At 37.6% G+C, this 14,352-nt stretch overlaps 1 protein-coding gene across 3 annotated transcripts in view; it reads left to right on the top strand.

Moving 5' to 3' along the window:
• The window catches only part of COL19A1 (collagen type XIX alpha 1 chain), a 358,807-nt gene that overhangs the window by 339,634 nt on the left and 4,821 nt on the right, over positions 1 to 14,352 (top strand). For 2 of the 3 annotated variants that reach the window (XM_053601516.1, XM_053601514.1), the window contains 3 exons: positions 6,645 to 6,773; positions 13,476 to 13,553; positions 13,690 to 13,806. In XM_053601516.1, the coding sequence (XP_053457491.1) occupies positions 6,645 to 6,773; positions 13,476 to 13,553; positions 13,690 to 13,806 (324 nt within the window). Of the gene's footprint in view, positions 1 to 6,644; positions 6,774 to 13,475; positions 13,554 to 13,689; positions 13,930 to 14,352 lie in introns of all 3 variants that reach the window. The other variant, XR_008382367.1, reaches the window with a different exon arrangement.

The following is a 14,352-nucleotide window of genomic DNA, read 5'->3' as shown; positions in this document are numbered from 1 at the left end:
CACTTTGAAGTTAATTTAAATTCCCAATTTGCTTGGCCAATAGGCCAAGTCCTTTTGCAAGCAGAGTGACCACATGTGGCCAGGACGGATGCCACCCACACATCTCAACTTAGGGTCCTTTGGCTTTATGAGGGCTTTGCGGCTGCCAGTGGTGATGCCCACACAAATTAAACTTGCTAAAGCTAAGAAGTTTAATTTTTGCTATTATGCCATCCAATTGTACTTAAAGATTTACATCAACATGCAGGAAGGATCTATCAACCTATGCAGAAATGGGTACAAATATCTCGCTGTCTTAGTTCTTGAGATAAATGGTGGCCCAACAAGACCATTCCTGTGACTTTAGGAGAAAAGGAAGATTAGGGCTAAATGTCCCTAAACAATATTTTTGTCTCCAGATTTCCAGTGTATGGAAAATCCATTTACCTGTATTTTCTCCATTTTTCATACATATATTTCATATACATATACATGACTGAGTCTGAAAATATATTTAGCAGCTTTCTTGTGTCAAGGTTGTAACATCTCTTGACTCTCTACAACTAAGATATTAATTTATATATATATGTATATACACATCATCTGATAGATACATGTCATTGGAGATAGAGATTTTTCAAACATTTTTTGCAACAAAGGCTGTTTGACTTCCAATTTTCTTCTTGTTCAAATTAGACTTCCCATTTGACCCTGCAATCCCATTACTGGGCATCTACCCAGAAGAAAAGAGTATTATTATTTTATCATAAGGACATTTGCACTAGACTGTTTATCGCAGCTCACTTTACAATTGCCACACTATGGAAACCGCCTAAATGCCCACCACTCCAGGAATGTATTAACAAGAAGTGGTATATGTACACCATGGAATGGTGGAACTCAGCCACTAAAAAAAGTTGGAGACTTTCCATCTTTTGTATTAACCTGTATGGAGTTGAAATACATTCTTCTTAGTAAAGCATCACAAGAATGGAGAAGCAAGAATCCAATATACTCAATTCTGACATGAGGATAATTGATGCTAGTCCATGGTGGGGAGCGGGGGAATGGGGGAGCAGAGAGAGGGAAGGAGCGCGGGGGTGGGAGATCATGGTGTGTGACACAACTCTTGGGGGCAGGACACAATACAAGAGGGACTTTACCTAACAAATGCAATCAGTGTAACCTGGTTCCCTGTACCCTCGATGAATCCTCAACAATAAAGATAAATAAATAAAAAATTAAAAAAGATTGTGAGTGAATGGTGGAGCTCGCCAACTCTGAGCTTCACTTACAGTGGTCTAGCCGGGCTGGTAAGTGAAGGCCTCTCAATTTCAGTTTCTTTAAATCTTTCCCGTTAGTCTAGTCAGATTCCACAGGGGAATCGAATTCTAGATTGTGGATGCACTGCCTGGTTGCCAGCTCAACACCAAGCATGTCACGCTGATGCTTATTCACTGTCCTTGCCTTCAATGGAAACCCAAATCCCAATTCTAGGGTTCCCAGGGCAGAGACAGATGATTCATTCTCTTTAGACAATAAGCCTTCTGTCTTTTGCTAGGGTTATATAGAACAGAGAAAGGAATTGCAAAGATTACTTTTTAACAGGCTTTCAATAAATGTTCCTTGTTTTGGTCTCTCTCCATCACCCCCCATTTCTGGTAATTTTTATGGCCAGTTCCTAAGCTTCTTGAGGATTTTGTGATTTAAATCTGATTATTCCTCTGCTTCTAGTATAAGGGTTTGGTTTTCTTGAGTTTGCTAACTCAGGTATCATTCAGCCTTCTGGATCTCAGCTTCCAAAATTTTGTTACTACTGTCTGCTTTCGTATCCTCCCCATTCTTGCAGTTTTATGCCTTTAAGAACATCTCACTTGCTCTTTCTGCTGTCTGACGGCAGCCATCGTGGGTCGCACGCTTGTCCAGGAAGGGCCTCAGTGTTCCCACTTGGCTGCAGTTGACGATGTGAAGGAGCAGATTTACAAACTGGCCAAGAAGGGCCTGAGTCCCTCACAGATTGGCTGATCCTAAGGGACTCACATGGCATTGCTTAAGTACATTTTGTGACAGGCAATAAAATCTTGAGAATCCTTAGGTCTAAAGGACTTGCTCCTGATCTTCCTGAATGTCTCACCATTCAATTAAGAAAGCAGTGGCTGTGTGAAAGCTTCCTGAGAGGAACTGGAAGGAGAGGATGCTAAAGTCCATCTGACTCTAATAGAGGGCCAAATCCATGGCTTGGCTTGGTGTTCTTATAAGACCGAGCAAGTTCTTCCTTGGCCTCTGCCCTAGTTGCATAAGTTTGTCTATGAACTCAAGCAACAAAATCATTCTCCAACAACATTAAAAAAAAAAGGAATATCTTACTCTTGTTTTACAGGGATTCAGGATGTAGTTACAACAGAAGCATGTGTTTAATCTGTCATCTTTACCCATAATAATATTTTAAAGCAACATGATAACAAAGGCAGTGATTGGTCCAAAGGTAAATTAAGTAGTAACTATCTTTAGGTCATAACAAACCACAAAATAAAACTACAAAATAATTATTAAAATATCACAGGAAATTACTCTTCCAATAGTGCCGCTCCATAAGAGAAAACTATGTTTAATTTTAGTTTCTACATTTAAGATACATAAGGAAAAGCCCCTGGAATAAGGGAACCAAACAGTGATTTACAAAGCAGATTACCAAGTCTGTGAGTAAAAGTTAGTTTAACCTAAGCCCAAAAGGTAACAGTCTTATCAACTCTATGACGGATTTCCCACAGGAAATATTCATTTACAGCCCTCTGTTTCCATAATGGGGTGACAAAACAAAATAAGTTGAAGTTATAACAAAGAGATGGGTAATTAAATATTTAAATGGACATTAGGAGAAAGACATGAATTTTTCTCTTTGAAATATTTACAAATTCAGTCTGTGAAATAGAGTATAAACATGAGCCAGATGGCATCTGAATGTTCCTTCCTTCTCCAAATAATGGAGTTTATCATACATTAATATTAATGTCTACATTATACTAATGAGTCCATTCTCCAGAGAAGCCAGGCCTTGGACTCAGTTGCTAGAAGGACGGCTCTGGTTTTGCCTTAGCAGATGGACTATATGTGTTGTGTTTATATATTGCTTCTGTCTGAACTCTTTAATTTCCTGCCTCATTACAAAACATAGCCAAAAACACTTTAATTGACTAACGATCCCTGAAAACAGAGAGGAAAAGCAATTAAGAATACAGGCCTTTACAATTCATTTAGATGCTCAGAAACATATTATTTTGATTTATAGAGCATTAGGATAAGGTTCAGAAGAAGTAATTACCCTTATGCTGAATGACTTTCTGAGAATATCTCACAGGTAGATAATTTACAGTTTGAAGTAATTATTTAAAATAATTTTGTTTTTTTTTTAATTAAAAAGCACCCAAAGCAAAGTACTTATAAATTCAATGCATACATTAAAAAAGAAAAATTAGTAATGTGAATGTGTGAATATGTGAATTTAAGGTATTCAGAGAGATGTATTTCAAATTAAGAATAATTGTACCCTCTACATATCTTTTTAAAGTGAAAAATAATAAATAGTATAGTTCAAACTGTGATCACTGAATTTCATATTATAAAATGCCCAGTTTTTAATTTAACCTAATAAATATATATTTAATATGATGATTTGTAAAACTATAATTGTATATTAGGTACATATTTGTTTTATTTATGAAGTTACTGGAATAAACTGCATTAACATCAACCAAGTGTCCCAGGTAGATTGTCAGGTAGTAAGAGTTTACTGGAAGGCAAGTGATTTAATATCACTCTTTGAGAACAGCATCCGTCAGACCCCCTCTAGTCCCCAATTCATCCTGCAGTCTGTAGCCAGAAACTCTAGCCCCATTCATGTAGTGAAGTTCCCTTTCTGCTTGCTCTCTGACTTAAGAATGTGAGTGTAGGATGATTACTCTTTGGATATTTGTAGCTAATAACCCATATCTGTTAGGGCTTCATTAATAATCTATATGTAAAAATTTGTTTTACTTTCTAAAGCAGTAAAGGCCTACATTGTTTTTAAATAATTTTAATTTTTTTGAGACAGTCTCACTCTGTCCCCCTGGTCGAGTGCTATGGTATTACAGCTCACAGCAACCTCAAACTCTTGGGCTCAAGCGATCTTCTTGCCTCAGCCTCCCAAGTAACTAGGACTACAGGCACCTATCACTGTGCCTAGCTAGTTTTTTTTTCAATTTTTTTTTTTTTTTAGTAGAGATGGGGTCTTGCTCAGGCTGGTCAATAACTCCTGATCTCAAGCAATCCACCCGACTCGGCCTCCCAGAATGCTAGGATTATAGGTGAGAGCCACCACACCTGGACTTTAAATGATTTTTAAATTGAAAGCGCCTAGGAAAACAGGTGTTACTCAGAAGTAATTTACTCTTTATACAAAACATGTAAAACATGTATCTCTGCTTAAGTGAAATATGTCTTTGCAATTCAACTGAGTAAACTCAATGAGAAGACTTGAGGAAATAGAAGTAAATATTTACAAAGTCTATATGATTTGGCCTCTATTTTTTTTTTGACAGCTACAATTTCTATGATTTTATATTGCTATCTATCGTTTGGTCTTTACTTACAAAATAAACAGTAATTTCAATAGTAAAAACTTTCCTGGAAGATTTGTCTATACCAAACCCAGGCCAAATTCATTAAAGATTTATTTCTTATTACATGTATCCTTGAAAATGTGTGTGTTAATTTTAAAAATGGAAGCATTTGAGTTTCTAAGAGAAGTTGATTTTGGAAAAAATTATGTGAAAAGAAAAAGAAAAAACAATGTGATTAATTTTTTTGTCGTGCTAAGGATATGCTTCCCTTTAGTCTTTTAATTGAAATCTAGATTTTTTTAATGTGATTGATGTAAAATATTTAAAAGCCAAGTAGGTTTAAACAAAGAATCCAATGATACATTGTATTTATAATGGACCTTGAGTGGATTAATGATTTTATTAAAATTAATTTAAAATGGTAGTAAAATATTGAATATCCTTTTGAGAGACAATTTAACTGAATGATGACCTATGTGGGATTAATAATCAATAACTCAATAATAATAAGTGTAATCCTTCCATGATTATTCAGTTGTTCCTGTAAGGAATATCATCTTGTTGTATACAAATGTACATTTGTATACAAATTATACTGTATAACAAATTTTTACTCCGTTACATCAGACTATTCCTAGTCTGTTCAAGTTTATCAGCAGATAATCTTTGTAATATGTGGGCCTTATAAAAATGAATAATAGCTCTTATTTAAATGATACTCTCTCCATGATTCCTGAACAAGAGCACTTAAATGCAGAAAGTATAAAATCTTCAACATAGGGTTTTGCTTACAAAGAATGTTTAATTAATTCAGTTAATGAAGGTCCAGATGCAGTGGCTCATTACTGTAATCGTAGCACTCTGGGAAGCCAAGGCAGGTGGATTGCTTGAGCTTAGGAGTTGGAGACCAGCCTGAGCAAGAGTGAGACCCCATCTCTGCTAAAAATAGAAACTCTAGACGGGCAGTGTGGTGCACACCTGTACTCCCAGCTTCTCAGGAGGCTGAGGCAAGAGGATCACTCGAGCTCAGGAGTTTGAGGTTGCTGTGAGGTTTGACAACATCACTGCACTCTACCCAGGGACCCAGGGTGACCCAGAGTCTGTCTCAAAAAAAAAAAAAAAAAAAAAGAATAAGGGTTACATTCTATATACATTATCTATTGCTGCTTTAGAAAATACTTTTAGATTTCAGCGGCTTAAAACAAGAAACATTTATCATATCACATTCTCCATGGGTCAGGGACTGGAAGTGTTGCTGGTTGTGTGGTTCTGGCTCAGGCCCCATGGTGAAGTTGCAGTCAGGAGGTCAGTCAGGAGGTCAGTCAGGGGACAGTCATGTGAAGGCTTGACAGGGGCTGGTTGATCTCTTTCCAAGTTCACTCAGGTGGCCATTGGCAGGTGGGGGGCCTTCTAGAGGACGTGTGGGGGCCTTCTAGAGGACGTGAGTGTTCACGCTCCATGGCAGCCATCTTTCCCCCAAATGAGGAGCCTGAGAGAGGGAACAACCAGGAAACCACCATGTTTTTTAAGACCTAGTCTCTCTATTTGAAAACTGTCGATTCAAGTTTTCTATTCATTATAAATTAAAAGTCAAACCCCTGCTTAAAAAGAGGAGAATTAGGCCCCAACTTTGGAAGAAAGCAACAAGGTATTTGGAAACATATTTTTAATTATGAAACATACCTTCCCAACATTGATGGAAATGGCTTGAAGTTATTATTAAAATCATTTCATAATGTGAAGCTAGATACTCTGCACAAGTCGTTACCAGAGATTGGTTAGATTCCATGCTTAAGTTCTGTCTTCTAGACTATTACATCTCGAAGCACTGGAAATTCTCAGACCTCTGAGTAACATAGCTGGTCTGCATCTGTATTTAAACAACTTCATGCAATTTTATTGTTGTAATTAAAAAAACTCAGCCATCACACCAGGTGATAAATCAGATGTGCTTCAATTGAAAATTGCATCTTATTCTTTTATTTCATGTAAAAAATATTTTGAAGTTTTTTGATATAAAAATATTTCTATGACATGATATATTATTTCTTTTTATAAATAAAGAGAGGATGGCTGTGTTCCTGTCCCAGCTCAAGCTGCCAGCAGCAATGTTGGCTGCCCAAGCTCATGGGAGGCCTGGACCACCAGGGAAGGATGGGTTGCCTGGGCCACCAGGAGATCCTGGTCCCCAAGGTAAGTCTTCAAGTCTAATATTGGCTTACAGTTTTAACTCTCAGTATTCATAACATGCTAATCACAATTAAGGAAAAATATCTATGTGTATGTAACATATATAAAATGGCTTCTATAGAATACTTTCCCAATATTTGACATTCTAGATGTTTAACTAGTAAGTACTTCAAATTTAAAACTAATAACTTCTTGCTATTCTAAATGTATTTGAAGAACGCTATTTGTTATAACAATAATAGCAATAATATGTGCTTATAGATCATCATGCTTATGTCTCCCCTTTGGTATAAATTAAACTACACGATTTATTATCTTAGTATCTTAAAGAAACTGAGAGAAGAATCTTAAGACACTCTGCTACAAATATGTCATTTTGTTCTGGAAGACTAAACATGGTTTTAAGAAATTTTAGAATTGTTTTGTTTCTACAGCCATAAAAAGGAAAGAAATCTTGTCATTTGCAACAACGTGGGTGGCACTAGGGAGCATTATGTTAGGGCAAATGAGCCGAGTAGGGAAAGGCAAACCTTACGTGTTCTCACGGATACGTGGGAACTAAACATTAAAACGATTGATCTCACGGAAACAGAGAGAACCATATTTACCAGAGGCTGGGAATGGTACTGGGGAAGGGAGGATAAAGTGGGAATGGTTAATGAATGCAAAAATATAGTTAAAGGGCCAGGCACAGCAGCTCACACCTGTAATCCTAGCACTCTGGAAGGCCAAGGCAGGACTATCACTTGAGCCCAGGATTTTGAGACCACACCAGGAAAAAAATTTAAATTACCTGGGCATGGTGACGCATGCCTATAGTCCCAGCTACTCCAGAGGCTGAGGCAGGAGAATCACTTGAGCTGGAGTTGGAGGCTACAGTGAGCTATGATTATGCATTGCACTCCAGCCAGGACAACAGAAGGGGACCTTGTCTCAAAAAAAAAGATGAAGAAAGATGGAAACAGAATAATATTTACCAGAGGCTGGGAACGTACTGTGGAAGGGAGGATAAAGTGGAAATTGTTAATGGGTGCAAAAATATAGTTAGAGGGGCAGTCTATACACACACACAGTTAGATAAATAGAATGAACGTTATTTTATGACACGACAAAGTGACTATAGTCAACAGTAAGTTATGGCATATTTAAAATAACCAAAAAGAATTGGAATGTTCTTAAAACCAAGAAATGATATGTGCTTGAGGCGATGGATACCCCACTTACCCTGATGTGATTATTATACATTGTATGCCTATGTCAAAACATCACATGTACCCTATAAACATATGCAACTGTTATGTACCCATAATGATTTAAAATAAACAATAAAAGAATATAATCAAAAATAACGTATAGGCAAAAAATTGCTTTTATTTCACTATTCTTTCACCTTCCTACTGCTTTTGTGTAATATTGAGACTTGTTTTCTGTAGGAAGTGTCCCAAGGTGATGAAAGTGCCCTCTGTCATCTGAAAGAACAACATCTGTTCGGTCTCCAATTACAGTGTCTGTTAGCATCCTATCTTATAATCACGATTGACAGTTCATTTGGTTTGGTTAGCACAATATAAAACAGCAGCAGTCAGAACGCTCTGGTTTCCTTAAACTAAACATACAGTCTACCTTTTTAGATCATGAAGAGGTTTGGCAAATAACTGAAGGAGAGGGAGAAGCACAGACTCGGGGATCGCCTTCTGGGTGTGCACTGTTGTGCCAAGGGCAGCTAATTATTATCCTTTGCTAGTTGGGTCTGTTCTGAAGTCAGAGTAATGAGACTGGAAGGAAGATGTTGAAGGCCCATGTGGAGACATATGGTGCCTCACACCAGGTGAAAAGTAAGCTCTGTTAACACTAGTAGGAGAAAAGCTCTGGGTACATCCTTCAAGCCATGGCAGTCCGAGAGGACAAAAACAATGGAAAATTGGGCTGATTCAGGATAACAGCTCTGCGACTGGAGTGCCCTGTCCCACACAAACATCTGGCTCCAGAAGCCCTCGCAGGTGCTGGGAGGCCCATCAGAAAGGCTGTCAGCCAGAGGCCGATCTAAGTCCACAGTATCAGTGAAGCTTTTGGAAACAAGCCTTCTATCTGCCACTCCATTTGCTCTCCCTTTTCCAAAGGATTTCTACGGATTTTTATCTGCTATTCTCCCTTAGAGATATTATAGACTACTACTCCTGATCGACTTTCAGATACAATTCTTGAATTTAGAATAGTTCCCCATATGATTTCTAATTTTTTGCAAACCAAGGTTTACTAAAATTGTCAACTCTTTGCCCCACCCTGGAGTTTCTCACAACAGATGTATCTTGACTACAAGTTAATAGTTGTCTCCTTAACCATTCCATAAATAGTTCCTTTTCGGTATTTGTTAAATTTGCCAGGATGAAGCAACAAAAAAAGAAAAGTTGCAAAAATGTGATTTGTTTTTTAGGAACTACAGAATATTTGCCTAAAGTCATGCTGTACTGATGATCCTGTTTAAGGGTACAGAGAAATCTTACTGAACAGAAAGTTTTTTGGTTCCTCCCTAGGAGTGCGTAATAAATTAAAAGGTTTTTCTACGGTAAATAAGTAGTTATGAAGGGCTCAGAAGATCAAAGCTTTGATCTGCTCAACTTAAAAGTTTTCCTCAAGAAGGAAAGAAAAATCTGCAAAAAAAACCCCACTACTTTGGTGTCCATGCAAACTCTGGATGCTGCTGGCTGAATTCGTCTCTTCCTGACTTAGCATGATTGGGTTTGAGAAAAGGGGCTGAAGTGAGAAATGCAGCCCAGCAAGGGGAGGAGAAAGAGGCCACAACGGATAACACGGTGTGTGCTGCCCACTTGTTCACGTGGCTTGATGGTGGTGCTTCTGAAATTTCTAAAAGAAACATCTAGGAGAAACTGTGTTTCCAGCGTTCGCCAGGAAAGAGATCCATTTCGGTTTGGTTTGAAATGTGTACTAAGGAACGAGTCTCTTATTATCTTCCTATCTTAAAGGAAGGGCAGAAATGTAAAGAGGTCTCAAAAAGTTTCCTGCGAACATTCTGAGGAGGAGGAGGGGGAGACAGGGAGAAAACAATTAGAAAATGGATGAGAGACTGTTCCAAGTGTGCGACCCAGTTGAAAGCTGGAGGGACTGCTCCTCCCCAGACCATGGGGGGAGAACTTGTGGCTCTCCCTTCTCTCACCTCACCTTCCTACAGTGAGAATAGGGACCATTGTCACAATGAGGGAGGATAGAGACCACTGTGACTCTGAATTGTGTCACCTCCTATGCATTTCTCTGGAATTCCCAATGGGGTGATGATTGATGTCCTTTATAACTCAAAAGATTTCCAGACAGTTTTCGATTTGAGCCATCCCGTGGGGTTCTGATTCTTGCTGTCACACTGTGCATTGAGGGGGACCTTCCCCTGGTGTTCTCATTCCCCCCGTGGGTCCGCACTGCAGGGCCTCAGGGCTGGTACTCCGGGGGTGAGCTGAAAATGTGACCTGTGATCAAAGAAGCCTGGAGAAGCCTGGGTTTCCCTATGTATATAGGAGAGGTGAACTTCCCTAACCAACCTTATTCTCTTGGGTGAGTTTTATGAGAAAAAAACTTTAAACTTTTCCCAACAGCTTATTCTCCACCTGTAGAAAACCCCAAGGAATAGATGCCATGCTTGAAACCCCTATACAATGCAAAAAAGAACTCCACACGGAATTAGGAGGGAAAAAACCAGACACATCCAGCCTGTCTGCCCTCCATCAGTTTTCAGAGGACAGTATTGGGAGTGGTTATTCTTATTTTTGAACTTTTAAAGTTTAGCTGTTAGTGGTTTATAATGAAGAAAAACCTTCTGTTATTTGTAAGCCAGTGGCCCAGAAGGTAATGCATGTGACTGGTATAGATCTGACCTTTCAAATCGGTTGGCAGTAAGGGCATTTGGCTGCAGAAGGGCAAGTGAGTGTGTGTCCAAATGATAAAAGGGCACTGCTGTCCATCATAAGACCAGAACCAAGAAGCTAAACTACTTGTAAGGCACAAGGCAAGCCCCTACATGAAGAATTATTTCCCCCCAAATGCCAATAACACCCTTTCCTGGCCTCGTTTGTCCAGTATACATATGGATGCACAAATGTACAACATTAGAAGTAAATCTCTATAACTGAAACTGAAATCTCCCTACTGGAAATAAACACAGTCAACCAGCTGAAAGCAACTACACCAAGCACCAAGTTGCATCAATGACTCGTACCCCTAGATGCATTCGGGTAGAACACAGTTTTCCTGCATTAGCTTCCGTGAAGTCAAACTGTCACCCTGTGTACCTCAGTCTATGCAACACGTGTCTGTTAACACATGGATGAGCCTCTTCCAAATTTAAAGAAGGGCCTGCCCAAGTAAAAAGCTTAATTCCAGTAAAGGAGAAAGCTGCTATTGACTTTGTTAGCATCCCCATCTGAAGTTTTGTTATGAAGGAATTATAAAATAAGACCCCACGGCTTTATGGTGGCCTTTGTAATGGATGAGCTTGGGACCTTTATAGGAAATTCAAGAGCAGAAATCTCTCCTGCGCTTGCATCATTCCAAGGCTTTATCTATGAATAACAGGTAGTTATTAACCCAATGAACTGAGAAATTTGTACAAAGAAATTGCTACATTTGATGGGAGGAGAGTAAATGTCACCCTATTATACAAATATATAAATTATCATTTGTTTTTTGATACTGTATGTACTGAAATCCATTTGGAATACTACTATATTTTTGATTAATAATATATAAACATAATACTAATATATTTAAATATTAAAATATGAAAACTGAATTTGAATTAAATAGGTAGGTTTTAGCAGATATAGTGTCCATTTCAAATTGTTATAGACTTGTTAATCCTCTCGCTAATCAAAAATTCACGTATTTTTAATTATTATACTTTCTTTCTCAATGTTTAGCCTGTGATCTTAAGTACTTAATGAGATTGCTTGAGGGTCAACTTTATAATCTTTCTATAATATTGGGGCCAGGTTGAACTATCAAATACATCTCAAGTAATAAATATTATTGTACTCTAGAAATGTTTAAATAATGGATTTGAAAGTGTGCTTTCAAATAACCCTAAGTACAACTGCTTTTCCTTATTGTTCATATATGTGGATTGGAAGTCATTTAAATCAAAGAAATATTAGAAATATTTTAAATTTGAATATACATCAACTTAGGGTGTTCTGCTACACCTTGATGCTACTGTTCTCTCTAGGACCTAGAGTTGAACTATGTATTGGATATCTTTAATGCAGTTTTCAAATATAAATGTGTGAAGGTTTCCTGCTGAATGTCTTTCCAATACACACTTAGAATTATTTTTAATATCTATTCTTTTTTCCACTATTTTCACATTTATGACCAAGTCATACCTCTCAGCAAAGAAATAACCATGTTGTGATTGCATTGCTGATGTTACTTGGATAATACAGTGTACGTTGAATTGCCAAGTCAAAACTGATAACGGTAACTCCAGGGCTAAGGTCTAATTCTCAACGATAATGGGAAATAATTTATCCTTATACATACTGTTCATAAGGAATATTACATTTTCCCCTCTTGTCATGTTCTGCTATAATGACATACCTTTATGAAAGGCACAACTAAGGTAGAACCTGCTGTTTTGTACAGAGATGCTCTCCTACTTACATACCCAAGTGTGTCTGCGTATTTCTGAAGAGCGGCTTGGTTCATTTGGGATGAGGGGCAACCTTTAAGCATGAATATGTTGGAAATAAAAACTCTATTTAATCATCACAATGAAATTCTTTTAGCACAGAACTTTTTCTTCGAAGTATAAACTTAAATGCCAATAAATAAAACTCAGATAAAAATGTTCTATGCTTTTTTCTTAAGCAAGAATAAGGACTCCTGGAAATAAGAGTTGGTCTATACGATTCTAGCTCAGGCCATAACAAGTATATTCAAGAATCAGAATGATTTTCTCTTAAAATGTACACAGATCTCAGACCCAATTCATTTTTATTAAAATACCTTAAGTTCATAAGTGCATTTGGGAAGATCTGTCAATCTCCTCTCGTTTTCTAGCACTGTTGAAGCTCCTTTGGAATTATAAACTACAGGGATATCCTTATATCCTTCAAAATTATTGTTACGGTCAATAATTTAAACACTGACCTGATTTTCAGATGAGTTAACTTACATATACTCATACACTTACTATCATGTATTAAATCATGAGTTGTTTGTTCCTCTCATGTCCTTTAATTCTTGGATTAAGGTTTGGATTCTTACCATATGACCTTGTTCTCATTTTAAGCAACACTCTTTCAATATACTTGTTTTTCTTAACCCATACCTAGCCTCCGGTCAGAATTCCTCATGAAGAGGGCTCACACACCCTGTCATAACTATTTGAAAGAAGATATGAAAGATTGATTTATTTAGGTATCATTCTCAGTGCCAAGAATTTTACTATCAAGAGTTTGACAAGTCAAAGCTTTTTATAGTAGTTGCATCTTTTTAAGATTCTCATTGCCCTGTTTTATTCAATCTGTTTGATATGGAAGTTTAACGTGTGGTTAGTGGAAAGCAGATGGCTAATATTCTACTTATGTTAGGTGAAGGAATCACATCAGTATCATAGACTCAGAAAATGGTTCTTTTACATGTTATTGCTGTACAAGGCTTACTTTTTGTATCTCTGTTTTTTATGTATCTCTCTCTTAGGCTACAGAGGGCAGAAAGGAGAAAGAGGTGAACCTGGAATTGGGCTGCCAGGGAGTCCAGGTCTTCCTGGGACTTCAGGTAATAGTGATATTATCTTCACAACACCAGCAAGCTCCTAAAAATTATAACCTTATATGTCGAGTTGAGTAACCCATATGGATTGGAGGGAGGGCTATAGTAATCTGTATTCTGATGAGATCTTATGTTTTATTAGCTCTGGGTTTGCCAGGCTCACCAGGGGCCCCAGGGCCCCAGGGACCCCCAGGACCCAGTGGAAGATGTAACCCAGAAGATTGCCTGTATCCTGTGTCTCAAGGCCATCAGCAGACAGGTGGGAAGTGAACACACCTGAGGAAGACGTGGTTCCTGGTGATACCTCATTGCCGTCAGAGGGATCTTAATGCTGTCTGTCAAATCTTCACGCTATGTGGGCTTTTTTTCTTTTTTCCGGAATGTAAGCCAGATATTAAAAGCAACCATCTGAATCCTATTCCTATAGGACTTGCAAATCAGCATTTTTAGATTTTTCCCAAATTCATTCCATATGTTTCCTTTACCATTATTCTGATTTTTATTCAGTTTTATGTGAAATATGCAAAAAAAATCTTATCATTAGTTCTTCTTGAAAAAGAAATTACATCTTATGATTTAGTAGACTAATGATGATACCCATTTTGTAGACTCATCAACATGTGGTTGGCCTTTGCTTTCTGAATTTTAAAGTTCCAGGCTTCTCTTGAAGTTTTCTTGGTGTTTTAAATTTATGATCATTGCTAAGAATTTTGTCAACTTTTCTGACATAGCACATTACTCCTGTTGAATGGTCTTTTTTTTACTACTTTTTATAACTTAAAAATTCTTGTACCTACATCTGTCC

This window comes from Nycticebus coucang, chromosome 9 (genome assembly GCF_027406575.1).
Source record: "Nycticebus coucang isolate mNycCou1 chromosome 9, mNycCou1.pri, whole genome shotgun sequence".
NCBI classification, from domain to species: domain Eukaryota; kingdom Metazoa; phylum Chordata; class Mammalia; order Primates; family Lorisidae; genus Nycticebus; species Nycticebus coucang.
Note: the sequence above shows the minus strand (reverse complement) of the source record. Positions and strands in the feature narration are given on the sequence as shown.